General features: G+C 42.1%; 7 protein-coding genes, 1 long non-coding RNA gene and 1 other non-coding gene across 11 annotated transcripts; 5 read left to right on the top strand and 4 right to left on the bottom strand.

The window, feature by feature from the left end:
* Positions 1 to 567: 567 nt before the first annotated feature.
* Positions 568 to 5,929, bottom strand: zbtb33 (zinc finger and BTB domain containing 33). 2 transcript variants are annotated; one of them, XM_049749726.2, is made up of 2 exons: positions 5,513 to 5,929; positions 568 to 4,105 (listed from the first exon to the last, which is right to left on the bottom strand). In XM_049749726.2, exon 2 carries the CDS (start codon positions 4,101 to 4,103, stop codon positions 2,292 to 2,294), a length of 1,812 nt encoding a protein of 603 aa, XP_049605683.1. In that variant the 5' UTR covers positions 4,104 to 4,105; positions 5,513 to 5,929; the 3' UTR covers positions 568 to 2,291. The 2 variants fall into 2 exon arrangements, with proteins under 2 accessions (XP_049605683.1, XP_049605598.1); XM_049749641.2 differs by having other exon boundaries at positions 5,415 to 5,902.
* Positions 5,930 to 6,553: 624 nt separating this feature from the next.
* Positions 6,554 to 10,725, top strand: nkap (NFKB activating protein). The gene is made up of 8 exons (XM_049753909.2): positions 6,554 to 7,092; positions 7,508 to 7,588; positions 7,692 to 7,756; positions 7,922 to 8,005; positions 8,073 to 8,118; positions 8,190 to 8,381; positions 8,564 to 8,713; positions 8,807 to 10,725. The coding sequence occupies exons 1-8, from the start codon at positions 6,719 to 6,721 to the stop codon at positions 8,982 to 8,984; spliced, it is 1,170 nt and encodes a 389-aa protein (XP_049609866.1). The 5' UTR covers positions 6,554 to 6,718; the 3' UTR covers positions 8,985 to 10,725.
* Positions 10,114 to 10,682, bottom strand: ndufa1 (NADH:ubiquinone oxidoreductase subunit A1). Its single transcript, XM_049756387.1, has 3 exons — positions 10,533 to 10,682; positions 10,348 to 10,437; positions 10,114 to 10,230 (listed from the first exon to the last, which is right to left on the bottom strand). Exons 1-3 carry the CDS (start codon positions 10,632 to 10,634, stop codon positions 10,210 to 10,212), a joined length of 213 nt encoding a protein of 70 aa, XP_049612344.1. The 5' UTR covers positions 10,635 to 10,682; the 3' UTR covers positions 10,114 to 10,209.
* A 273-nt stretch (positions 10,726 to 10,998) lies between the features above and the next one.
* upf3b (UPF3B regulator of nonsense mediated mRNA decay) lies at positions 10,999 to 15,217 on the top strand. Its single transcript, XM_049750823.1, has 10 exons — positions 10,999 to 11,226; positions 11,623 to 11,729; positions 12,021 to 12,127; positions 12,205 to 12,303; positions 12,474 to 12,584; positions 13,303 to 13,346; positions 13,415 to 13,591; positions 13,723 to 13,874; positions 14,273 to 14,594; positions 14,722 to 15,217. Exons 1-10 carry the CDS (start codon positions 11,116 to 11,118, stop codon positions 14,869 to 14,871), a joined length of 1,380 nt encoding a protein of 459 aa, XP_049606780.1. The 5' UTR covers positions 10,999 to 11,115; the 3' UTR covers positions 14,872 to 15,217.
* Positions 15,218 to 15,715: 498 nt separating this feature from the next.
* Positions 15,716 to 17,582, top strand: rpl39 (ribosomal protein L39). The gene is made up of 3 exons (XM_049756497.1): positions 15,716 to 15,855; positions 16,143 to 16,246; positions 17,401 to 17,582. The coding sequence occupies exons 1-3, from the start codon at positions 15,853 to 15,855 to the stop codon at positions 17,447 to 17,449; spliced, it is 156 nt and encodes a 51-aa protein (XP_049612454.1). The 5' UTR covers positions 15,716 to 15,852; the 3' UTR covers positions 17,450 to 17,582.
* LOC125994071 (small nucleolar RNA SNORA69) lies at positions 16,856 to 16,993 on the top strand. Its single transcript, XR_007490486.1, has one exon. It is a non-coding gene; the product is annotated as a small nucleolar RNA SNORA69 (small nucleolar RNA).
* A 334-nt stretch (positions 17,583 to 17,916) lies between the features above and the next one.
* Positions 17,917 to 19,130, bottom strand: sowahd (sosondowah ankyrin repeat domain family d). The gene is made up of 2 exons (XM_049755344.1): positions 18,940 to 19,130; positions 17,917 to 18,766 (listed from the first exon to the last, which is right to left on the bottom strand). The coding sequence occupies exons 1-2, from the start codon at positions 18,969 to 18,971 to the stop codon at positions 17,917 to 17,919; spliced, it is 882 nt and encodes a 293-aa protein (XP_049611301.1). The 5' UTR covers positions 18,972 to 19,130.
* On the top strand, positions 18,634 to 19,710 carry LOC125990114 (uncharacterized). Its single transcript, XR_007488826.1, has 2 exons — positions 18,634 to 18,777; positions 19,542 to 19,710. It is a non-coding gene; the product is annotated as an uncharacterized lncRNA (long non-coding RNA).
* On the bottom strand, positions 19,167 to 21,452 carry pttg1 (PTTG1 regulator of sister chromatid separation, securin). Of its 2 annotated transcripts, none has more exons than XM_049755777.1 (6): positions 21,367 to 21,452; positions 20,820 to 20,876; positions 20,608 to 20,747; positions 19,760 to 19,841; positions 19,518 to 19,679; positions 19,167 to 19,372 (listed from the first exon to the last, which is right to left on the bottom strand). In XM_049755777.1, exons 2-6 carry the CDS (start codon positions 20,869 to 20,871, stop codon positions 19,290 to 19,292), a joined length of 519 nt encoding a protein of 172 aa, XP_049611734.1. In that variant the 5' UTR covers positions 20,872 to 20,876; positions 21,367 to 21,452; the 3' UTR covers positions 19,167 to 19,289. The 2 variants fall into 2 exon arrangements, with proteins under 2 accessions (XP_049611734.1, XP_049611650.1); XM_049755693.2 differs by lacking the exon at positions 21,367 to 21,452 and adding an exon at positions 21,096 to 21,347.
* Between the last annotated feature and the right edge of the window lie 1,061 nt (positions 21,453 to 22,513).

Here is a 22,513-nt window from a genome sequence, read left to right as displayed (position 1 = left end):
CATTGTATCTTTTCTTGAGTAGCCATTTTGTAGGGGTTTATTGAACAAAAGGATGATTCCAAAGCAACCAAGAAATTTTCCTTCACCGCTCAGATTTTCTTCAAACTTGAACTAAACATATTTTTTTCTAAAAAGTTTACAGCACATTTTACATGTAACAATTTTGACCAACAGGGTACATGAAATACAAGAATGCAGCCTAACTTGATGACCACAAGGAGACAAAAAATTAACATGACTTCTTTTTATAATATCTTTCATTCTGGAGAGATTTTCAGGTCACCCCTTCTCTTAACATTAGTAAATGAAGCTCATTTGCATTAGTTAATAAAATGCCACTCTGTGACAATATCACTCGACAAACAGCCATCTGTCAAGCCTCGTCAAAGATCAAGTGGTTTTACTTTTTGTTTTAATGCACTGAGGTTCCCGTATATTTATACTGGTATGTGTTGAGAATATTTAGCTGCACAGTTGATCTTTTGGGATGCACACTTAAATGATTGAATTTACTTTACATGATTTCTCATGGGAAAATTGTTTTTGAAATGAGGAAGTCAACCAGCATCACAGAACAAATTCAATTAAAACAGTAAAAGAATAATTTATTGTCATCCAATTTCCATCATAATGATGAGAGGGACATTTTTAATACAGCAACAACCATTAATACAAGAAAAGCAAGCATGGTTCTACAAAAAGGACATTAAACAAAAGTACACACAAACGCGCACGCACGCACGCACGCACGTTAATCTGTTCATTGTCGTAGAGATGACAAAGAATATCCCTGCCAGCGCTACCTGTTTACTAACCACTACACTCACAGTGAAAAGTCAATGAAAGCGCCCAAACTAAGAGTAACAAAACAAGCCCTCCTCAATGATTAAATACTAAGTGCTAACTTTTCATCAATAATCTAAGCATAGACTCTTACAAAGCACGTGGTCTCGGGAAACAAAAAGGTCTAAACTGCCAAAGTCAACTTTAAATACCTTCAAATGATACCCATGTGCGGGCTTGCCATGAAAAATAATAAAAATATATAGTACATATCAGGATACTGTCTTGTGCAAAGATGAGCGATGTCATTGTGGGAATGTCGAGTGATTGTAGCAGAATTTCTGGTCTGCTCAAACTTAACTGTTTGTTAAAAGATAAAAAAAAAAATGTAGTTAAAGGCTTGATCTAATTTCAGTTAAGGGGTCAGAAAATGATTCTTTACTATGAATAATGTGCTTTCATCGTTCTATCCAAAAGTCATACATTGAAAAGCACAACAATTAAGCACTCTTCCATGAGATAGCACAATTAATTTGTCTTCTTCTGTTTCCACTCACACACCAGAAAAACAGCTTTGTGTTCAACTTGCTGGCCCAGATTTCACACTAAGTACATTTTAAGTCAATTGTGATGAGGTCATACTTTTTTTTTTTTTTAAACACATATACTTTTTGTGACAATTTTCTAATGTAAAATACATACCGTATTTGCCGGTGTACAGGTCGACTCGGTGTATAAGTCGACCCCCTAAAATTCGACGGAAATTTACGACTTTATGATATATCCTTTGTATAAGTCGAGCTCAATTATTGCATTATATTAAACTTCAAAATTCAATATGCGAAATTTATTGACGAAATGTGTTCAAATTCCGGGAGGCCGTGCGCATGCGGCTGTTTATAAGCACCGCGAAGGAGATCGCGGCCGGCAAGCTCGCGCACGCCGCCCGGCACCAACGGGAGGCCGGAAATAGCTCCAAGCCGAGCGGATCGGCACTTTATAAGCACCGCGGAGGAGATCGCGGCGCCTCATTCGACTTCCAGCGGGCCGCGCACTCGCGCACGCCGCCCGGTTCAAATTTTCTAAGTGCAACGCACAATGAGATGCATGAGAAACGGCCTTGGTTACCATCACATTTGAAGCGATGAATACGAAGTTAAATTTTATGACTCGGTGTATAAGTCGAGGTCGATTTTTTTCGGTCGATTTTGGATCGAAAAAGGTCGACCAATACACCGGCAAATACGGTATGTCTTTGCTTAATAAATGTTGGGAAACAATGCTGTAGGAAATAATTTGCTCAACACTGTATGGAGAAACTAAAAGACATTGTTAAAATACAGGTTAACAGGGTTCTGGATGCAGAATAAAACAACATGTGGTGCAATCACGTGTGAACATTCACTCATCCAGACCACCGTGGAGAAAAGAAAGCTCCGCAGAGGAGTGGAAGTCAAAGCGGGGGGGGCCTCCAAAAAGGCACGAGTGATGGCATGGCCCAGCGTGGCTCAGTACGTCTCCGGAATGTTAAAGTTGAACTCCGACTTGCCTTCGGGAGCGCCAATGTTCACAGGCGGCCCGGCCCGGTTCATCATCATCTGCTCATCAAAGTCAAAAATGTCGTCCCAGTTCAAAGTCTGGCCCTGGGCGGGCGGACGCACACCCTCCTGACCGGGAGCCACATGGCGCATGGTGCCATCCTCGCTGATGATCGACACCCCCGGCCGGTCTGTGCTCCACGAGTTGGGCTTCATCTGCATCGTCTTGCAGGGGAGCAGGCGGTAAATGTTGTCCTCGCCGTCCTTGGCCTTCTTCCCGCTGGGGTCCACGTTATGGACTTGCTTGCAGTGATTGGAGAGCAGCTGGTAATTGAGGAAAGTGCCGTGGCACATCAGGCACTGGTAGCGCCGCTCGCCCGTGTGCTGGATTTCATGTTTAGTCCTGTACTCGGCCAGGGCGAAGACTTTGTCGCAGTAGCGGCACGGGTACTTCCTTTCCCACGAGTGTGTGTTGAAGTGGCGCCGGAGGCTGGTCCGACACACATAAGGACGCTTGCATACGGTGCATACGTAGAACGTCTTGCCGTCCATCACCAGCTCGTAGTGGTCCTCGGACTCGGATTTAGACTTTTTCTTGTTAGGAGAGAGCTTGAGATTGTCAGGTATTTGCGGTATGGATCTCTTTGCTTTGGTGGATTTGGAGCCGCCTTCGCCTGGATCTTCCTTAACCGGTACAATGTCATAGGTGTTCTCCCCTATGTTGGCGTAAACTTTACAATCTGGGGAAATTGAGTCAATTTCCGTGGCTGCGTTGAGCGTGACCGTCTTTTTCGGTGCTATCGCGGGTGTGACGACATTTCTTTGACCCAGGGGGCTGTCTGAAATGTCCAACAGCCTGATTTTGAAATCCCCTTGCTGCAGTGAAGAAACTTGCTTTTTGTGGACACCCAATATGTCGGTGTTTTCCATCATGCTGCCGTTAGAGGACGGCTGAGAAGCACTGGGCAGCTCAGGGCTGAAACTGCCGGTCTTGGCCAGTGGTGGCGTGGCGTGAGTACTTCCGGAGGGAACTCTGGCGGGCGAATTGAGGTTGTTGGAGCTGCTGTCCGGACTGTGTAGAGGACTTCTGTCAGGAAGCTTTATTTCTTGCGTTCCCGCGGGCGCTGCTCCTTTCGACGTTGCGGTCTTGGATTCTTTGCTTTGCGCCTTTTCATGTTTACCTGAATCCATTGAGTCAACATAAATGACATCCCCTGAAGCTTCCTGACTGGCAGCTCGCGATCTGGCATCTGTCTCCGAGACGAACATGACATCGTCATCCGAATCCCCGCTTTTATCCACGGCGTTGCTCGACTGTCTGAACTCCTCCGCAGATATGGAGAAGGACTCCGAGATGATGGGCATATTAATTTCGGATGGTGTTCGGGGGGTTTCTTCCCTTGACAAACCAGGGACTTGGGATAGCGGTGTCGCCAGGTTGGTGAGGAACTTCACCCCGAGCGTGTGCCCGGCGTTCATGAGCTCCTCCAGCATGTCTGAACGAATTTGTACGATCTTGGAGCTGTAAATAAAATTGATGATATACTCGAAGATCTCTGCTCGGAGGAAGTTGAGTTCAATCACTTGCCCAGTGACAATAAAGAGCTGGTGGAAATATGTACTTGACGCAGAGAGGATGTTTTTGTGGGCGCGGAACTTCTTGTCTTGCACAATGATAGTAACATCGCAAAACAATCCAGAATTGCGCTGCTCGTTCATCGAATTCAGCAACGCAGATGAATACTGCGTGTCAGTCGCAGAAATCAGCTTGAGAGTCGGCATTTCTGCAGGAGGGTAAAGGAAAACAAGAACAATTGTGTATTAGAGGAGAGATATTTTTGTTTCACCTGTTTTCAGCCATCTCAGAAGGCCACCATTTTACAATACTTCAATACCTCAGTTGCATGTCTTAAGGTCACATCCGTATTTTTAATAAGGTATATATGTTTAGTCACTGTAACATCCTTGGATATGGGGGAAAAAGTCATTAAAGCTACTTCTGACACTTACTCAAAGCCACAAGAATGGTTAGAAAAAATGAGCACACGTAGAGGAGCTTGCCACACCTCTCGCCCAAACACCAACACACAACGCAGGCTTGCCGACATTGCATGCCATTGCAACAAATATGCTTAGAATGTGTCAAACAATATTTAAATATTATTAAAAGGCTAATTTCTTCTACTTGTAGAAGCAGGACCAAGGGAGTGGATAGAAAACAAGCGAGCGTCTTCAAGAAGCAATTTTCTAAGTGTCCTTTCGTAGAAGCAACATTTCATCACGAGCCACTAAAATACATATACCAATTAATGTGGCAATACTGCGGCGCATGACATCGACCTTTTCACAAATAAATGGATTTCAATGGCAGAGAAACGAAGTGTCAGAGGCAGTTATCATGTTGAATAGTTCCACTGTTTCCAAACAGTGATGCTAAAGTTTAGAATGGCTTCCTTTTAGATATATTTTCAGGGAAATATCAACAGATTTACTTGGTTATTTAACATTTGATGGGTCGCCAGGGACCGCAGAGACCCATTGGTTTGAAATTAAAAAGTTAATTTTCTGTAATATGTTAAGAACACCAGTTGTATGATGAGAATTCTTCAGTGGCAATTCGGTTATCTTTCTATTTTTACCTTTATCAGAATTGTCATTACTTCTTTGAATGAACATTCATCTTGAGTTACTGTTTTTGGGCAAACAGATTTGAGGTGAACTTCCTGCATGAAATTTCAACGTTTACATCCCAAGTGGTAAAATTGCAAGCTATCACTCACGTCACATAAATTACGACGATTGACAGTTGCTAGTTTTCCTTTTGCCAAGTAAGAGCATCTAGAGTTACTTTAGAAGACTAATTTGATATCTTTAAGTGCCACAGATAGATTAAGGCTCTTGTTGTTTATTGCTTACTCACTAAAATATGTAATTAGGCAGTTTTCTCGTCCTGTTATGAACAATAGGGAAGCGAGGGCCTAAATTATGACAGCTCGCTAACGCATTACCTTGCAGAAATGCACAACAGTTTCTACTTCCGACTGGGAAGTGTAACCTCATAACTGTATAAATATTGAAAACTGGTCAGTTTACCTGCACCTGGTGCGCTTCCCGGCCGCATAAAGAATAGCGTTCGTAGCTAATGCGTTAGCCGCTTGGCTACACAATGGCAAAAAGCGGAGGGGCTTCACCTGCCAAATGAGGAGAGCTGCGTCGTCGCGTGATTGTCACACCAGCCACGAGGAGTCGCCACTGCGTGACATTAAAACGTTCATTTCGAAATAATGTTTTAATTGAGCATTCAGTCACATATCTTTAAAGCATGATAACGCAGCCCAACTCCAGACGTAAAGCGACATGAAACAACTTCCGGGTTGTATGAACTACCAAAATGAGAAGTGACGAAAGTGCCGCAGCCTAAAAACTTTAGTACAATAGTTGTTTCAAAGTAGTTGTGGATCATCATTCACATTTTTTGTTTGTAAGGAGCACGGGTTGTGCTCGTGTAGCAGTATTGGTTTACTAAGTGAATGAAATTATGTTTGGACCATGCATTTGTGCTGTTTTGAGTAATAGTTGCTTGACAAACTGAGCTAAGTATTTTACGTCTGTTTGTGTGGCAGTCCCGAAGCATAGATCTACACATCTAAATGGTGTTTAAAGCTGAATAGAACGTCTACGTGGCCGCCATATTTGATGGGCTCACGGCTTTACATTCAAGTTTAGATTTAATGCGGCGGACAAGCCTCTCGGCACGTCCTACAATGGCTGCCAATTTGAATAACACGTAATCTCTTCACTGTTTCAAAAGTAGGAGTCTGTCTAATGATTTTTTTGTTCATTCTTACCACATTCTTTGTATCCCACACCTTATATGTTCAAACGATTCACTGTTTATGTCCACAGTTAGTTTGCAATTTAAATGCAAAATACTGAATTATCTTTTTGACGCGAGTCTCTCAATGTTTGAGGCACACTTTGGAATATGAAATAGAGATATTTTTTTTCTCATCTTAAACAGTGAAGTATATACTTTACAGATACTTTCTCATTTTCAAGATGGAGATATAATAATATGGATGGATGGATTATGGATGAACAGACGGATGGATGGATCGATACTTGGATACTTTGCAGGCTGACCTGAAACATACAATACGGCGGAGGCACTAACGTATTACAAGTTACTGGGCAGTCTACCCAATTAGGCGTCTACATAGGCGGAGTCTAATATTCGGAAACGGAAATACACAACGAAGAAGAAGGAGAAGGAAAAGGAACTCTATACTGATCCTGGGTTGTTGACTAAATCGTACTTGGTTTAGCAGAGGTGTTTTCCCTTTTCTAATACATAATACCGGATCCCCCTCCCCCCCTGAGGTTAATCGGCTTCAGTCATGCCACATTTCAGCCGTTCGGCCTCTCGGAGTCCCCGGCACGTTCGAACCCACTCTCGCTCCCGCAGCCGGGAGAGGAGCATATCTCCGGGCAGCTTCGGGCCCAAACTACCGAGGCCTCGCGACAGGGAGCGTGAGCGACAGGAACGGGAGCACCGACTTAGGGAGGCGAGGACCATTAAGCGGTTCCGAATCGGAAGCCCCCACCGTAGTCGGTCCCGATCGCGAGAACGGTACTCCAGCGGCAGCCAAAGTCACAACCGCTGGTCCGAGCAGAGAGACACTTCGTGGCGGTATGGCTCCAGAGACGATTTTTACCACGACCAACAGAGAGACGATGCCCAAAGACAGAGACAAGAAGAATTCATGGCAAGGTATATACTTATTTTCCATTGTAATATAATCATTTTAGCACTTGGAATAGACACTGAACAAAATGTTAGCCAACGTCTACGTTCTGTTATGTTCGCCTACAGGTGTTAGTAATGAGCTAGGGTCTTGATAAAGTAGTAAACACACTTTAATGCCAATAAAATGGATGACGTAGAAAGTAAATAAATACGACAGTGTTTATTTTGCCGTGACCGCGGTCGGTAACATGTTTTTCATTTTCATTATTATTCATATTTCATTATTATTCATTATTTGGTCACGTCATCTGGTGTGCGACTGGCTTTAAGCCGTTTGCAACCTTGAAACCACACATGGCCAGACTAACCAATGGCCCCTTTTAGATAGTAAGCTGGTGAACTCAAGCAGTTGAGTGTGACGTGTGCTTGTTTGTCGCAGGCGGCTGAAGGAGCGAGAGAGGATCGGCGAGCAAGGTTGTCCCGAAGTTTGGGGATATTCGCCGAGGGTGAAAGAAGAAGAGTAAGTCAGATAAGGGTTGCCTTCACCATGAAATGCTTTTCATTGAGTCGCAAGTGTATTCAGTCACAGAAAGTTTAACATCAATTTTGTTTTTCTCCACCAGCTCTGATGAATTCACACCAGTTGAAGATGACGGGAATAATGTCAGCTCGGCATCAAACTCGGGAGGTACTTGTGGAGCCCACACGCACATTTATTATATATATTAAAAAATACATGTACAATACTTGCCAACTCAAAATGGAGCTTATCTGCCATGTTTCCAGTGCTTCAAATTGTGACGGAAAAGGCACGGTGTCTTTTTTAAACGGTATTGCTCCCATGTGTTTGTAGATGAAAAGAGGAAGAAAAAGAAGAAGTCCAAGAAGAAAAAGCATAAGAAGCAGTCAGACAGTGGTATGGAATCCGACGCAGATGGTAAGTTACATTTTAATGCACTATTTAACGTTTCTACTACACGTGTTAAACTCAAAAATTTTCCCAGAGGACGGAGTAAAGAAAAAGAAGAATAAGAAAAAGAAGAGCAAGAAGTATGTGTTACTGCAGCGATTGTTTTCCTCTGCAAAGAAAGCTACTGAAACAAGACCACATTTGCTCTCAGGTCCAAGAAGTCCAAGAAAAAGAAGGCGAGAAAAAGCCGAAAGTCGTCGAGCGACTCCAGCAGCAGTGAGTCTGAGGAAGAGGACGAAGATGCTGGCGAGGTGATGTGGGTTGAGAAAGGCTCCGCCGAAGATAACCTGGTGGGACCTGAAGCGCCGCTCACACTCCTGTCTCAGGATGAGAGACCTTTAGAGTGAGTAGAGGGGAAAAAAAGTCAACTGAAGTTACATTTGAGACTATTGTATAACGTCATTTTCTGCCAGCAAAGATCATTGCATCTCCTCAAACAATACAAAAGTCTACATCTAAGAAACAAAGAATGCTTCACAGTTATGCTTCGACAAAGTATTTAACATGTATCATTTTGTCTTGCAGTTTCGGTCATGCGCTGCTGCCAGGTGAAGGTGCGGCCATGGCGGAATATGTTAAAGCCGGAAAACGTATTCCAAGGAGAGGAGAAATTGGCCTGACAAGCAACGAGATTGCAGACTTTGAAAAATCAGGCTACGTCATGAGCGGCAGCAGGTACGTAGTTGTCTTCATACGTTTCTTTCCGTTCATGATTTCTGCCATTTGCCTTGGGTTGGACTCAAATGATATGACTGTCACCCCCTGCAGACATCGCCGCATGGAGGCCGTGCGTCTGCGAAAGGAAAACCAGATCTACAGTGCGGACGAGAAAAGAGCGCTGGCCTCTTTCAATCAGGAGGAAAGACGGAAAAGGGAGAGCAAGATCCTGTCCAGCTTCAAAGAGATGGTCTACAGGAAGACCAAAGGGAAAGAGGAAAAGCCATGATACAAACAGCTCCACTTCGAGCGCGTTTGAATGCGATTATGTAAATACCACCATTTTTTGCAAGATACATCAATTTGTTTTTGTTTGCTATTGTTCAAGTTACAAATCAATTAGTAAAATGACCTTTGCAACTAATAATACTGATATCCTTTTCTGAATGCTAATAACCTTTTCTGCGCCACGGACCGGTTATGCGTCAGAAATATTTTCGCGGACCGACCTTTACATAAATAAATAATACATTTATAATCAATATATAAATACGATGAAATAAAATGATACAACTGGCATAAAAACAAGTATAAACGACATAAAATAAAACTCACCATTACGTTGAATTAGTGGGAGCACTGAGGTTGTTTCTCAGAAACGAGCCGGTCCCATCTAGGCGTAATCGGAGACAATGACACCCGAAGTAGTTAAGGTTTGTCTTTTAATACAGGATGCTTGGTCACCATGTGCCGAAGCAGTTTTGAAGGCTTCATTGCCTTGTTAGCTAGCCTGTCGCCACATATTATGCAGAGTAGGCTTGGCGCGTCAGTCATCTGTGGCGATAAATCCATATTTTAAGTAGGACTCCAGAAATGTCCTTTTAAATGCAGCTTTCCTTTTCTTCTTCGTAGCCTCTTCTTCCGTCCCCTCATTAGGCTTTTTTCCCCTTTCCGAAGAAGCTTTCCAAACATCTGTGTTTCTTGCTCATATTTGCTTGCTTCGCGGGCTCGACTGAGGTGACATATCACATGACCGAGACGAGCGTCTTGACCTGAACCGACGGATGTAATTGGGAGAGAATCGCCAATTTTTAAAATGTTTTTTATAATTAATTCTTACTCATTTTTGCTAGCTTTGCGGGATCGACTGGGGAAACACGTCACGTGACCGGGATGAGCGTCTTGACCTGATATATTGTCGATAAAACATCTTTTTTCTTCTGTGCTGCTTAGCGGCCCGGTACCAAGTGACCCACAAACCGGTGGCTGGGGACCCCTGCTCTAGGCTACATATTTTATTTTCGTTGGTGGCGTGTTGTCAGGTTATGTTATGTATAATATTTTCCTTGGCTCAAAAGTTGAAGAGCACTCCATTATTCTATGATAGTGTTAAATAGCAACACAGATACCAGTCAATCAACAGTTGATATCAACATTTTAATTAGTACAATAGACACAAATTAATGTGCAATAAAACTTTTTTTTGAATGTACAACAAACGTTCTTCCTTGTCCTCAGTGGATGTTCTCGAGTCCCTGTAGAAGAAAAAATATATTGCTCAGCATTCTTTAGCAATAAAGTTATGATAATGTTGGAGTTTATATCGGCAGCTAACGAGCAAGGTCGGGCTTGTGACAGGCGTGAACGTTCACCTTGGAGTCAAAGTAGCGCCCTGTTCCCGACACCCGCTTGTCTCTTTCCATCAGGTTCCACTGCCACGGAACTCGGGCGATTCTTTTTTCCTGCGTGAAAATACACATATTAGTTTTCAACCAGACGTTTAAATATTTTTATTACCGCTACATTAGCACCTAGCATCCAGTAGCCACCAGCTCACCTTTCCACCATTAGTGAATTTATGGATCTGTGTAGTGGCAACACCAGGAATGATGAGACACACCGCCATGATGCCGAGACCGGGTAGAATTTCATACCACATGACGGCGAAAGGTGTTCAACAGCCCGAAAGAACAATAACATAAGATGACCACCAACTTGTCCCCTTTATTTTGCTAGGGAAGCTAACAAAATGGCGCTCCCCGGGCTCCACCGGAAGCAGAAACGACTGCAGGAATTATTCAAAATAATATAATTCATGCCGAGAATTTGCATGGAAAACATGTTAAATTACTATTTTAGAGTTCGTGTTTAATTTATTTGAATCAATCGCAACCCACAACAAAATTATAAAATATAATGTGGCAAGCTCACGTCTAAATCTTTTATTCTGAATGACTATATGGATGAATACATCCCCACAGCGCCTTCTCTCGCCCTTCTGCAGTACTACGTTTAAAAAGGGGACGTTGAACGCGGCGCATGCGTGCTTTGTTCCCACGCACTTCGATGAAGTTTTTTTAAAAAAAAGTAAACAAGTCCCAGGAATAAGTCAAACTTGACACAATTAGCCTTTTACAAATATGAAGGAAGATAAGGAAAACACTCGACCCAGGGAGATGAGGGTGGAATTAATGTGTGAAGATTCAGATAGGACGGAAAAATTGAAAGAAAAGAAGGAGACCATGACAAAGGTAAAACTCGAGCTGAGATAGGCTAGGCTACGTTAGCTCGCTCGTATTAGTTGTGATTGTCGTAACATTTAATCTGTATTACGTTTAGCTATCATATTTTTACCACGTTACATCCGTGAATATTTGTGTGTTATTATTTTTACGTTTTCAATACGACCTTATTCATACCAGTATGTTGATACGAATATGTTCAATTTTCAGATTTTAATCGGGTGTTTTCTGACAAAAGGTAAACTAGTGGTTAACATGTCTGTAAGTCAGCTCACTCTAATGTGTAAGAATTTACCAGTATTGTAAAAGGATATATTTTTTTGATGATTTATCAAAGTAGCATTGGGAATAGCCATTATTGCAGTTTCCTATGCTGTGTACTTATGGAGACAACCGCTGCACTAGATTGTCATCAGAAGGCTGCCACCGAGTCTCACTAAAGAGGAGCTGGAGGAGCAACTTCAGCCTCTTCCAGAATTAGACTACTTGGAGTTCTTCTCCAATGACACCAGGTGATCTTGTGACATCATAAACGTGACATAAAGTTGAACATATTATACAATATTGACATTTAAAGAAATATATTGTTTGTATACAAATGGCTGTGTGAAATTGAGCAACTAAATGAACATTTTTCTGAGCTCCCTATTTCTGAAAATGTTCCTTTGAGTGATCTAATTCAAATTAATTATTACTGTGGGTCAATGTAAATTATTACACAATAAATATACCTTGAATAAAATATTTGTAAATACAGTGGTGCTTTAAGATCATAAATGTCTTCTTTAATGTTTCTCCTCTAGCCTGTATCCTCACCTCTATGCGAGGGCTTACATAAACTTTAAAAACCAAGAAGATATCGTCCTGTTCAGGGATCGCTTCGATGGCTACGTGTTCATTGACAGCAGAGGTATCAAAAAGAATCCCGGCGTTAAACTTTATGTGAATGTGCACTCAGTCAGTTTGCACACACTTTTTGGCAAACAGGACAGGAGTACCCCGCTATTGTGGAATTTGCACCTTTTCAAAAGACTTCCAAAAAAAGAAGCAAGAAAAAGGACTCCAAATGTGGAACCATTAGTGACGGTGTGTATTTTCAGAGATGAAAAATATTTCTTGCATTACACAATACTTTTATTAATCAAAAACGTTTGTGGGTCATTGTGGTCTCCTGCGTGTTTAGTCATTACAACAAAAAGTACATTTATTCTGAACCTTTTACAATATTGTGTATTATTATGTGCATGTTGGTCTAGATCCTGATTACAAGAAATTCTTGGATTATTATACTGGAGACAATGAGAAGTTGACATCCACGCCGGAGACTTTGCTAGAAGAGCTTGAAGCTAGGTCCAAGGAGCTTGTAGGTCAGTAAACTTTACGGTAGGGCTGGCCCGAGTGGGCGAGTCATCGGTTTTGTCATTGAATTCAAAAATATTTGCCAGGATGATTTATTTTTGCTGATGTGTGCACTGCTTCCTCAACTGCAAACAGAGAGGAACTAGTTTACCTAAGCAGACTCAGTATTATCAAGTTAGATTTAGTGACTTTTTCACAAATCATGTCAAAAGAGTAACTTTCAGCAGATATCAGTACTTTAGCGGTTTTTCCAAATAACAAAGAAGGAGCCTGACGGGAGGCCATCACACAGTCAGTTGCATTGAACATTGCTGAAGGCCCATCCATATGTTGCATAAGCAGTAATGGAATTTTTTAACCAAGATATTTATTTCAAAACCACAAATATGGTTGCCTTGACTCACCTGTACAACTACTACACACAGGAAAAGACTCTTGAGAGAGGCACACCTTATTTTCACATCTTTGTTTTCATATGACCTGTCGATAAGAAAAACAATATTTATCTTTATTTTTTTTAGGTTTATTCAAGTTGGGGTTGGGGCGGGGCGATTTGCTGTGAATAAACCATTTCAAAGCTCATGTGGTATCAGGGCAAATGAAGCTAATTCCAGAATGGAAAAAATAAAATTAAAAACAAGATAGAATTGTATTATCCATGTTCAAGTCCATGTCACCAAGCCCTACATTAAAATAATCAACATCTAACCTTTGTTTTTCCTGAAGCTAAAAAAACAACTCCTTTGCTGGACTTCCTGAAGAATAAGCAGGTAAGTCAGACCTCACAGTGAGCCGAACTGAACGACAGAAGACAGACTTGTTCTTGTTCTCTCCTCAGAGAATCAGGGAGGAGAAGAAAGAGGAGAGGAGGCGGCGTGAGCTGGAGCGCAAGCGCCTGCGAGATGAGGAACGCCGTAAGTGGCGCGAGGAGGAGCGGCGGAAGCGCAAAGGAACTGAGAAAATGAAGAAACCGGAGCTCGACAAGGACCAAGTCAAAGACGAGCCAAAAATAAAAGTAAGTGACCGAGGTATCAAAAGTACTCACACTTTAAGGAGTAAACAGTATTTGTTTAACCATTGGTAAGATGTAGTTCAAAATGCCTCCACACGCCGCAGTAAGATGTCCACTCGTTGTTCGCCATGTAGCTGCTTAAAAAGCCAGACAGAGGAGACGGTGCTGACTCGGATAATGCGAAGGAGAAGTTTAAAAAAGCTGAGAGGCCCAGCAAAGAGTACAGCAGAAGCGCAGAGCACAAGAGACGACAAAACAATGACAGCAAGGAGGAGCGCGCAAAGAAGTAGGTCATATTTGCCTCATATAGTTTTATACGTACTGGTACTGCATATGAAAAATTTCATTATCCACTCCACCACATTGTATTGAATCTAGAACCTTATTTTAATTGAATTTTGGTAGCACGTGTGTTGTTTTGTCACAGTTTCAAAATAATTTTTCAATTAATTATTTTTTTTAAGAATGGATGTACATTGAATTTATTTTACTTCAGCTACATATATTATCATATAATGGTTTATTTTAAAAAATACATTTACGGGTTGAATTAGTTTATACATTCCAGTCAATTTCACTTTGTTTTGTTTTCTTTTCATTTTTAAGTAATGGGTTTTATTTCAATATTTTGTATATGATTATGTTTATATTTATGTTTATATTCCGCGTTTTCTCCCCCATTAGAGCTGATGAGGAAGGCCTTAAGGAGTTTCGGGAGCATGATGGTGAGCATGATCGGGACAGGGAGCGTGAGCTAGAGAAGGAGCGTCAACAAAGGGAGAAAGAACGCATGAGACGGCAAGAGCGACGCAGGAGGAGGGAAAGGCACGACGGTGAGAACGTCACCAGGAAGTGGGCGGAGGAAGAGGGACCATCCAAAAAAGAGAGGGAGCGGCCGTCGGAAAAAAAACGAACGGACAACACATCAGAATCTGACAAGATGGAAAAGGCGCCAAAGCACGACAAGAAGGACGACAGCGCCAAGAGAGAACGACTTCGGAATAAAGTAATCCAACAGTCTTTCTAGTTGCTGTTTGTCTACCTATTGATCATGTCTACATTTCCATCTGTACATTTGATATGTGCATGTATTTTTAAAGAATATATTTGTCTGATTTGTGTTTTCGTATCAGGATCGTCCCGCTATCCAGCTGTACCAGCCTGGAGTAAGAAGCCGCAATCGCCCAGCAGGAGGCGGAGGAGGAGGAGGAGGTGATGCCAGCTCTGTGGACAGGAAGCCAGACACAGAGACAAAAAAAATGGCTGAGAAGGGTGACGACTGAGCAGATTTCTGCTTGGGGCGTCTTTTTGGTATGATGGAGAAGGATGCGGCCAGCGAGACTGTGAGCAGTATGTCGCCTCAGGGCCTGCTCTTCCATGTTTGAGGCCCACTTGTGGTTCAGAGTGGAGCTTGGTTGTGCCTCTAAGTGAACCTCTTTAGTTTCACTCGGTAAAACAAAGAGTTTGCCTGCAGGGCACAGAAAACCCTCAAGTGACCTTATTTTTAAACCGTATCATTGCAAACATTCTGTTTTATTTCTGTTCATCGCTCACATCAAATTTTCCAAGCATTATTGACAAGCTTGTGAATGGCATTATGAACATGGAATAAACACAGCTCTACCAGTTGTTTTGTGTGTGTGTATTTTTTGTGCATTGCTTTTGAAGCAACAAGAAATAACCACACATGCACAGTAGCTGCTATCAACCGCAGCTCACACAAAGACCTGCTCTAGCCTGAGCCAACCAGCTAACCCTAACTTGATTTAGCATAAACTTAAAAGGTGTGGTTGATATGTTTAAAGTGTGTGTGAGCGTCAAAGCTCAACAAAGACGTTTTATTTTTTAAATGGTCTGTATCTCACAGATTTTCACTTCTATCCAGTGGGTCTTGAAGCTATCACTATCAATTAAATTTTTGCCTCACAACGCTGCATTTAACACGTCTTAACGTATGTAAAAAAGTTTGGTTTTGACATTTTGTCCTGAAATTGATTTTGCACTCATACTGTCCAATTAATGCATTACAAATTATATATTTTTTTCTCATTCAAATGTTGTAATTTCCATAATTCATAATAAAAAAAATACCAACTGTTTCAAATTTAGACTTAAATCTGTTGTATCAAGATATTGCCTGCTGGTGTCGCTGTTAATAACAAGGCACGCTAAAACCGCCGGAAGCCCCGTTGACTAAAACAGGCTACGTCACGTTGTTCGTCCTCTTCTATCGCTGCCGTTGTGGGGGAAAGTCAGTGGCCGACATGGTAATAAAAAAAATCATCTAACATCCGTCAAAATATACAATGTATACTGTTCTGTATGCCTAGAACATTTAGACAAAATACTCACGGTGTCCTACATATCTGTATGCATCTTTAAAAAAAAACGTTTTGTGTGCATTTAGAAGGCGCTGCACCCCAAGCCAGCTAGCTAGCATAAACGCTCAAATAAGACCTTTAGCATGTGGTTTGGTAACCGTAACAATTTCAAATGATTTGCGTACGCTTATGATTTCATTGTATCGTGTGTGTTTGTGGTTTTGTTTGTCTAGTCGTCCCACAAGACTTTCAAAATCAAGCGCTTTCTTGCCAAAAAGCAGAAGCAAAACAGGCCCATTCCTCAGTGGATCAGAATGAAGACTGGCAATAAGATCAGGTGAGCTTCTTGTGTCTTTTTACATTGCTGTCTGAACAATGGTCATTTAAAACGGCATCATAAACGTGCTAGTTAAGTGAGAACGAGCTTTTCGCGACACAATGGAAACCAATTCTAACGATATTGATGAATATCATTACCTCTATTGACTGTTTAGACATCCATGGGCACCTTGCACCAGAAATTTTGAATATCTTATCCTTCGGATGTATCACTGAAACTTGGTGATGTGCCAACCTTTGATCAAGCACCACCTTGCTCTAGAAGTTTTTTTTTTTATTGTCACATGGGCCACATTGTTTATAGGCAAAAATTGAAATGTTCACAAGTTTATTTTTATGATTGCATTATTTAGGAAATTGTGCTAAATTCTAGTAGTGTAGTCCTAGGTAGTCCTAGGTCATATAAAAAAGTCATGGCTCTTCTTATTATCCACATTGGTCTTATCTAGGAGTACGGGCTTGACAGTAAATGGAGGCCAAACATGTAATGATAGAATGTTTTCATTGGATTTCTTACGCACTGATATGCAGAAGTTATGAGGATGTGCTGGCAGAAGTGCATGTGTGAGCATTGACACTTTGCATACTGTAATGACTTGTGCCAGTTAAAGCAGGTCTGCAATTGCAGCACTTGATGCCAGTGAAGTGCTGTCATTAACCCTGCTGACATTATTGGTCGGCCTCAGAGTTCATCAACCTCTTCATCATGTCAGGATGAAGAGGATGCTCTGTGTCCGAAACATTGTTCGCGAGTTAGTCGCGAGTTGTTGAAGCAAGTGTTAATCATACTTGATAGTCATTTTGATTTTACTGTTCTGTTGAATGACAGCATTGTTTTTTTTGTAGCTTGTGCAAAACAGGGAGGGCATTGTGCCCATGAAATCCCCACAGTTATGACAAAAAATTTGAATTGGTCAACCAACCATATTATGTGGCCTTTTTTTTGGTCAGTGTTAGAATTTGAAATATTTTTGCAATGTTTGTCTGATACAGAAAGTAAATTGTTCAGTAAGCAACTTGTGGTATCTGTAAATTGGAAAATGGATTTGAAGAAGAAGAAAAACCCATGCATTTTTATGATTATATTATTGAAAGCCAGGGTATAGTCGTGCCAGTTGATCTCTTCATTGAGCATCCTCCTGCATTCTGAAGGTACAACTCCAAGAGGAGACACTGGAGGAGGACCAAGCTGGGTCTGTAAACGTGACCTTCCTGCTGAATCCACCCTCCATTTCATCGAAGGACCTTCATGTCGGGTGGACCCGCAGCTGCTTTGTACACACTCTGGTTCTACGTTCGTGTTTGAAAATAAAAGATCTGTTATCAAACAAATACTTCATGTACAGTATCACAATTCATGTAATTTTCACTGCACTTTTGATTTATTCAGCTCAGAATGTCACTTAACAATTATAGTGTACGGAAAATTTTACATTCCTTAGTGCTCTAAGGGTGAGTAAAGCAAAACAGCAAATGAAAAGCAGTCGAGGTTTTTCCCAATGCTAGTATTTGTTGCGCATGTTTTCTTGTCTCTGCCAAATGCAAAATGGAAAAACAAGCTGTACCCACAGGAGTGTTGTGCTATTAGCATGTCAAATATTGTGATTAGAATAAGCAATGGTCCAAAGCACTTTCAAGGGAAGGAATGCACAGTGGTGACAGAAAATATCAACGTCTATTGGCACGAAAGGAGAAGAACCTTCTTAAGGAACCAAACCTCCAGCTGCCTTCTCTCCTGTTCCGGTCAAACGAGTCTACCTCGTCCGCCAAAGCTTCCGCGTCTTCTTCGCCCGGCGTCGCCGTCACATCGGCGCTGCTGTTGTTACAGTTCTTATTGGCGTTCGGTTCCCCCCTACGAGAGTGCTCGTCATCCCATGTCCCGAGCAGCTCCTTTATCTCCTGGGGGGCGTCTGGGCGTAGGTACTGCCAGGCCCGCCTGCCGCCGTAGTCCATGAGGTCCACGTCTGCACCGAACGCGCCCACGAGGAGCTTGACGACCGCGTAGTGGCCGTGCATGCTGGCGACGTGCAGCGGGGTGAGGCCACCGCTACCCCGCACGTCCACGCTCACTGGCCGTCCTCCGGCCCTCTCGGCCCGGTGGAGCAACTTGAGAAGGGTCTCGTCCCGGCCGCTCTTGGCCAACCAGTGGAGCACCGAGTAGCCGCTGATGAAGTCGCGCCTGCTGAGCAGCATCGGCTCCTGGGATACGAACTCCAGTAAGGTGTCGCAATTGCCCTCCACGGCTGACAGCATCCACGCGTGCTCCATGGGGTACAGAGCCCACCCCACTCCGCCTTGAGACAACTCTTTAGTGGATTTCTTCCGCTGGGCAAGTGTGTCTGCGTCAGAGTAGTCTTGTCTCTGCAAAAGTCGCGATCGCCGCTGTGGAGCACCGGGCATGAGCGACGTGCCATACCGGGAGAGTCGCGCCACAACGGGGCCTTGTCTGCGTGACTCTCGGCCGCGGTGGGCGTCAGTGGTGGCATCCTGCCCAGTCGAGCTGCCCTCATCCATGGTACTGCGGTTGCGGTAAATCAGTCCGACGGAATTAAATGTCAAATTATCGCGTTTCTTTCCCACATGGTTGCACTATATCTTTCCACCTTGTTTATATACAATTCAGACATTTGAACAGTCTCCATTTTGAACTCCCAAAGAGTCAATTTACTCTAGGTCGCTGACGTGACTCACCTGTTCTGACTTTGGTGGTTGCTGACGTACATTTGAAATCAAAGCGTATCGACTGCGGAGCATTTCTAGTCAGAATTCAAAACACCGGATTAGAAGCAAAATACAGTTTGCGCAAGTAATTTAGTGCGGAGACATTTCACCACTTCCCCAGAGGAATTGAGCCAAAGTTCATGATAATCTCGAGGCGGGAGTATGTCACGTGACTACCAATGTATTGCAAAACCAGGAAGGGCATATCGGTTTTTATTGAACTGCTTTAAAGTGACAAATGCAGACATATAGCAACGATTAAAACGATCAAATATTCAAATAAAAAAACTGAACAGTAGAAGGCTGTATTTGAACATATTTCAGTTTGTGTCAGGCTCAGGGGGGAGCTCTATGGTCAGCTCATCAATCGTTTGGAGGAATGCATCAAACTCAATGCAGCCATCTGAAAAAAAATAAGAATATATGTCACACTAGCCGTTGTTTGAGCCACCTCAGACCTAAGGACATTTGAATTCATGATACAGTGGAACCTCTGAGTTAGGCACTATATGCGTGTCAGTATGGGATACAGTCAATATAATAGTTACCCAAGCGTTGTGGCATTCTTGCAGGTGACAGGCTTGGGAGCAGAGGCAGGTAAAGATCCTGGTCTTCTTCTGAAGGAGGGGGTGTTTCTGGAAAAGCCAGACCAGCCAGAGGGAGACTACCAAAAGGAATGAAGTCCTCAGGAATGCTGTATTTCTCAAACTCTGAAATGGGGAAATACAGTCTAAATGCAAATATGCTGTTCTGTTTTTAATCTACATACTGTTTTTGAAAACAGAGTTACCCATTGGATCGTAAGGGAAGAATTTCTCAATCTCTGGATTGTCTTCCTCTTTCTTCTGAACTGCATGCATTATTTTGACTTCCTGGTGGGTGCAAAGGAAAACAAAAACATGAAAGAATAAAACTCAGGTTGGCAAGGGTATCGTTAAACTTGTAAACCTTTGATGGGGATTTACAAATGGGAATGTTGGCATTTAAAAGGAACTTTATATAGTAATGCAGCAGAGGAAAATAAAGCTAGAATTAAAGTTAAAAATTGCTTTTAATTCTGTCATATAGGTTTTATATATTTTATTTACTACAAGTTTAAAAAAGAAATGGCTCCACAGTGCCCCATGCAACTCAATGAAGCTATGCATTACCTAGAACTGAAAACAGGTTTAGGATGGCAAGTTATTGAAAGCTTATTTAAAATTATTGTCCTATCTGCAAGTACCCTAATGTGGGGTGTGCAGGGTTGTAAGTGCCAATTATAGATGCATTTTTTTGTATGTAGGCTCTCGTGTACAAAACTTACAGCTGTTTTTTTTTTTTTTTTTTTTAAAGGGCCCTATAAAGTTGAGTAAACTAAGCTTTTCAACATTGTTTGGCATCACACGAGATGGCATCACATTAATACATGTGACATAATGTCAAGCTCTTCTCTTACACGTTTTTGCTTGAAAGTGACCTTTGAACAGAACAAGAGAAATTTAAAAACTCCCTGTGGAAAATGTACATGCCAAAAGGCTGTTTTTATGTTTTTTTTATCTTAAAGGTTTTTAACAAGACCAATCAGTGCCTTGGGGTTCCCCCCCAGTTTAAATACTTTTGTCACTGCTGGAAACACATCACAGATACATCTCCAACCTTAAGCTTCTCTGTTTTCATCCCTTGCTTATTGACAACAGGAGTTGACAACTGTGCATTGACAATCCCAAAAGCTTTCCGACCGGTACGCAGAGGAGTCTTCATAGTTTTGGTACTCAGTGGAGTCTTCAAGGCCATCTCTGTAAAGATTGCATGGTAAATCAAATATCTCAAAGCAGGGAAACAAAACAAATTTAGCTCAAGTTTTCAACCTGGTATGAAGTTAAGACTTTGATTTTCACGTCCTGCATTGATGTGAGCCATTGTATCTGTAAAGAAAGGCAGACGTTACCATTGAAGTAAATGCTCCATTAGCTGGCAATTAGCACATGCTTTAAGTTATTTTTTTGGCACGCGTATGATGTTGTCAGCTTTCCAATATTAGGGCGGTTAACATGCGCAGCGAACACCGTCACAAAACAAGAGGGCGAAGCCATACATAGAAGTATATAAATAAAAATAACTCGAGACATTATTGGTAACGTTACCGTAGTCTTGCTAATATTTCCAATTTGCAGGCTCCGACCTTGCAACCAAAAAGCTGTTTTGGTATGAAGCGAAAACCGACCGCGGCTCCTTTTTAAATTCGCTGCTCTCACGCTATTGGTCGACGTTACAAATATGGATGTGAGAAGTCATGAAAATAAATTTACACTTCCGCTGCGTATTTCCCCACCAAATTAAAGGGTTATATAGTTGTAGAATGACCAGACGGAGGGTAATATTTTGTAAACCGAACTCTATTTATTCATAACTCACTGGTACAGCGCTCAGTAAAACTGGTCGATATCACAGCATACGCAAGTGAACGGGTTTGCGCATGCGCAGTACCCAATAACAAATACGGTGGCTGCCAAGGTACAACAACTAAGAAGTGAGCATTACTTGAGTGCTCTACAATAGTGATATAATAAATTATAGTTGCGACAAACCAATCATAATTACATTGTATTAATTCAAAAACTCTGTTAATGGTTTGCAGATACGCTTTGCTTGAACATCATTTGATATTTACGACTAAATGATGCTTGGTGCACATCTGCTACTTTGGCGCTTAAAGCGTTTATGTTAGTTTCCCATTTACGCGCATTACTCACATCTTAGTACAAAAGCGTCCTAGCATAGATAGGGATGAAAAGAAAATTAAAGAGTGCTTTAAGCAGTGACAATAAATAATACATAGTGTGATGGCAATCTAATTTTTTATTAGGCTTTTGGCACCACGCGCGCACTTTATCTATCTATCTATCTATCTATCTATCTATCTATCTATCTATCTATCTATCTATCTATCTATCTATCTATCTATCTATCTATCTATCTATCTATCTATCTATCTATCTATCTATCTATCTATCTATCCATCCATCCATCCATCCATCCATCCATCCATCCATCCATCCATCCATCCATCCATCCATCCATCCATCCATAAAGTTAAAGTTAAAGTTAAAGTCCCAATGATCATCGTCACACACACATCTGGGTGTGGTGAAATTTGTCCTCTGCATTTAACCCATCCCCATGTGATTTTGATCCATCCCCTGGGGGAGAGGGGAGCAGTGAGCAGCAGCGGTGCCGCGCTCGGGAATCATTTGGTGATCTAACCCCCCAATTCCAACCCTTAATGCTGAGTGCCAAGCAGGGAGGCAATGGGTCCCATTTTTATAGTCTTTGGTATGACCCGGCCGGGGTTTGAACCCACAACCTTCCAGTCTCAGGGCGGACACTCTACTACTAGGCCACTGAGCTGGTGGCCATCCATCCATCCATCCATCCATCCATCCATCCATCCATCCATCCATCCATCCATCCATCCATCCATCCATCCATCCATCCATCCATCCATCCATCCATCCATCCATCCATCTATCTATCTATCTATCTATCTATCTATCTATCTATC

Source organism: Syngnathus scovelli, chromosome 1 (assembly GCF_024217435.2).
Source record: "Syngnathus scovelli strain Florida chromosome 1, RoL_Ssco_1.2, whole genome shotgun sequence".
Taxonomy (NCBI): Eukaryota; Metazoa; Chordata; class Actinopteri; order Syngnathiformes; family Syngnathidae; genus Syngnathus; species Syngnathus scovelli.
Note: the sequence above shows the minus strand (reverse complement) of the source record. Positions and strands in the feature narration are given on the sequence as shown.

What these genes read in the sequence shown, in the direction of transcription:
- nkap (XM_049753909.2), top strand. Translation starts at nt 6,719, where the DNA reads ATGCCACATTTCAGCCGTTCGGCCTCTCGGAGTCCCCGGCACGTTCGA. An exon ending in AAGAAAAAGAAGAGCAAGAA is followed by an intron (nt 8,119 to 8,189) that starts GTATGTGTTACT and finishes ATTTGCTCTCAG; the next exon opens with GTCCAAGAAGTCCAAGAAAA. An exon ending in CAGGATGAGAGACCTTTAGA is followed by an intron (nt 8,382 to 8,563) that starts GTGAGTAGAGGG and finishes TTTGTCTTGCAG; the next exon opens with TTTCGGTCATGCGCTGCTGC.
- pttg1 (XM_049755777.1), bottom strand. Translation starts at nt 20,871, where the DNA reads ATGGCTCACATCAATGCAGGACGTGAAAATCAAAGTCTTAACTTCATA. An exon ending in AAGTCTTAACTTCATACCAG is followed by an intron (nt 20,748 to 20,819) that starts GTTGAAAACTTG and finishes CAATCTTTACAG; the next exon opens with AGATGGCCTTGAAGACTCCA. An exon ending in AAGAATGCCACAACGCTTGG is followed by an intron (nt 19,373 to 19,517) that starts GTAACTATTATA and finishes ATTTTTTTTCAG; the next exon opens with ATGGCTGCATTGAGTTTGAT.
- ndufa1 (XM_049756387.1), bottom strand. Translation starts at nt 10,634, where the DNA reads ATGTGGTATGAAATTCTACCCGGTCTCGGCATCATGGCGGTGTGTCTC. An exon ending in AATTCACTAATGGTGGAAAG is followed by an intron (nt 10,438 to 10,532) that starts GTGAGCTGGTGG and finishes ATTTTCACGCAG; the next exon opens with GAAAAAAGAATCGCCCGAGT. An exon ending in GGCGCTACTTTGACTCCAAG is followed by an intron (nt 10,231 to 10,347) that starts GTGAACGTTCAC and finishes TTTCTTCTACAG; the next exon opens with GGACTCGAGAACATCCACTG.
- rpl39 (XM_049756497.1), top strand. An exon ending in AAGACTGGCAATAAGATCAG is followed by an intron (nt 16,247 to 17,400) that starts GTGAGCTTCTTG and finishes TGCATTCTGAAG; the next exon opens with GTACAACTCCAAGAGGAGAC.
- sowahd (XM_049755344.1), bottom strand. Translation starts at nt 18,971, where the DNA reads ATGTACGTCAGCAACCACCAAAGTCAGAACAG. An exon ending in AACCACCAAAGTCAGAACAG is followed by an intron (nt 18,767 to 18,939) that starts GTGAGTCACGTC and finishes CCGCAACCGCAG; the next exon opens with TACCATGGATGAGGGCAGCT.
- zbtb33 (XM_049749641.2), bottom strand. Translation starts at nt 5,442, where the DNA reads ATGCGGCCGGGAAGCGCACCAGGTGCAG. An exon ending in GGGAAGCGCACCAGGTGCAG is followed by an intron (nt 4,106 to 5,414) that starts GTAAACTGACCA and finishes ACCCTCCTGCAG; the next exon opens with AAATGCCGACTCTCAAGCTG.
- upf3b (XM_049750823.1), top strand. Translation starts at nt 11,116, where the DNA reads ATGAAGGAAGATAAGGAAAACACTCGACCCAGGGAGATGAGGGTGGAA. An exon ending in ACTTCCTGAAGAATAAGCAG is followed by an intron (nt 13,347 to 13,414) that starts GTAAGTCAGACC and finishes TTCTCTCCTCAG; the next exon opens with AGAATCAGGGAGGAGAAGAA. An exon ending in GAGAACGACTTCGGAATAAA is followed by an intron (nt 14,595 to 14,721) that starts GTAATCCAACAG and finishes TTTTCGTATCAG; the next exon opens with GATCGTCCCGCTATCCAGCT.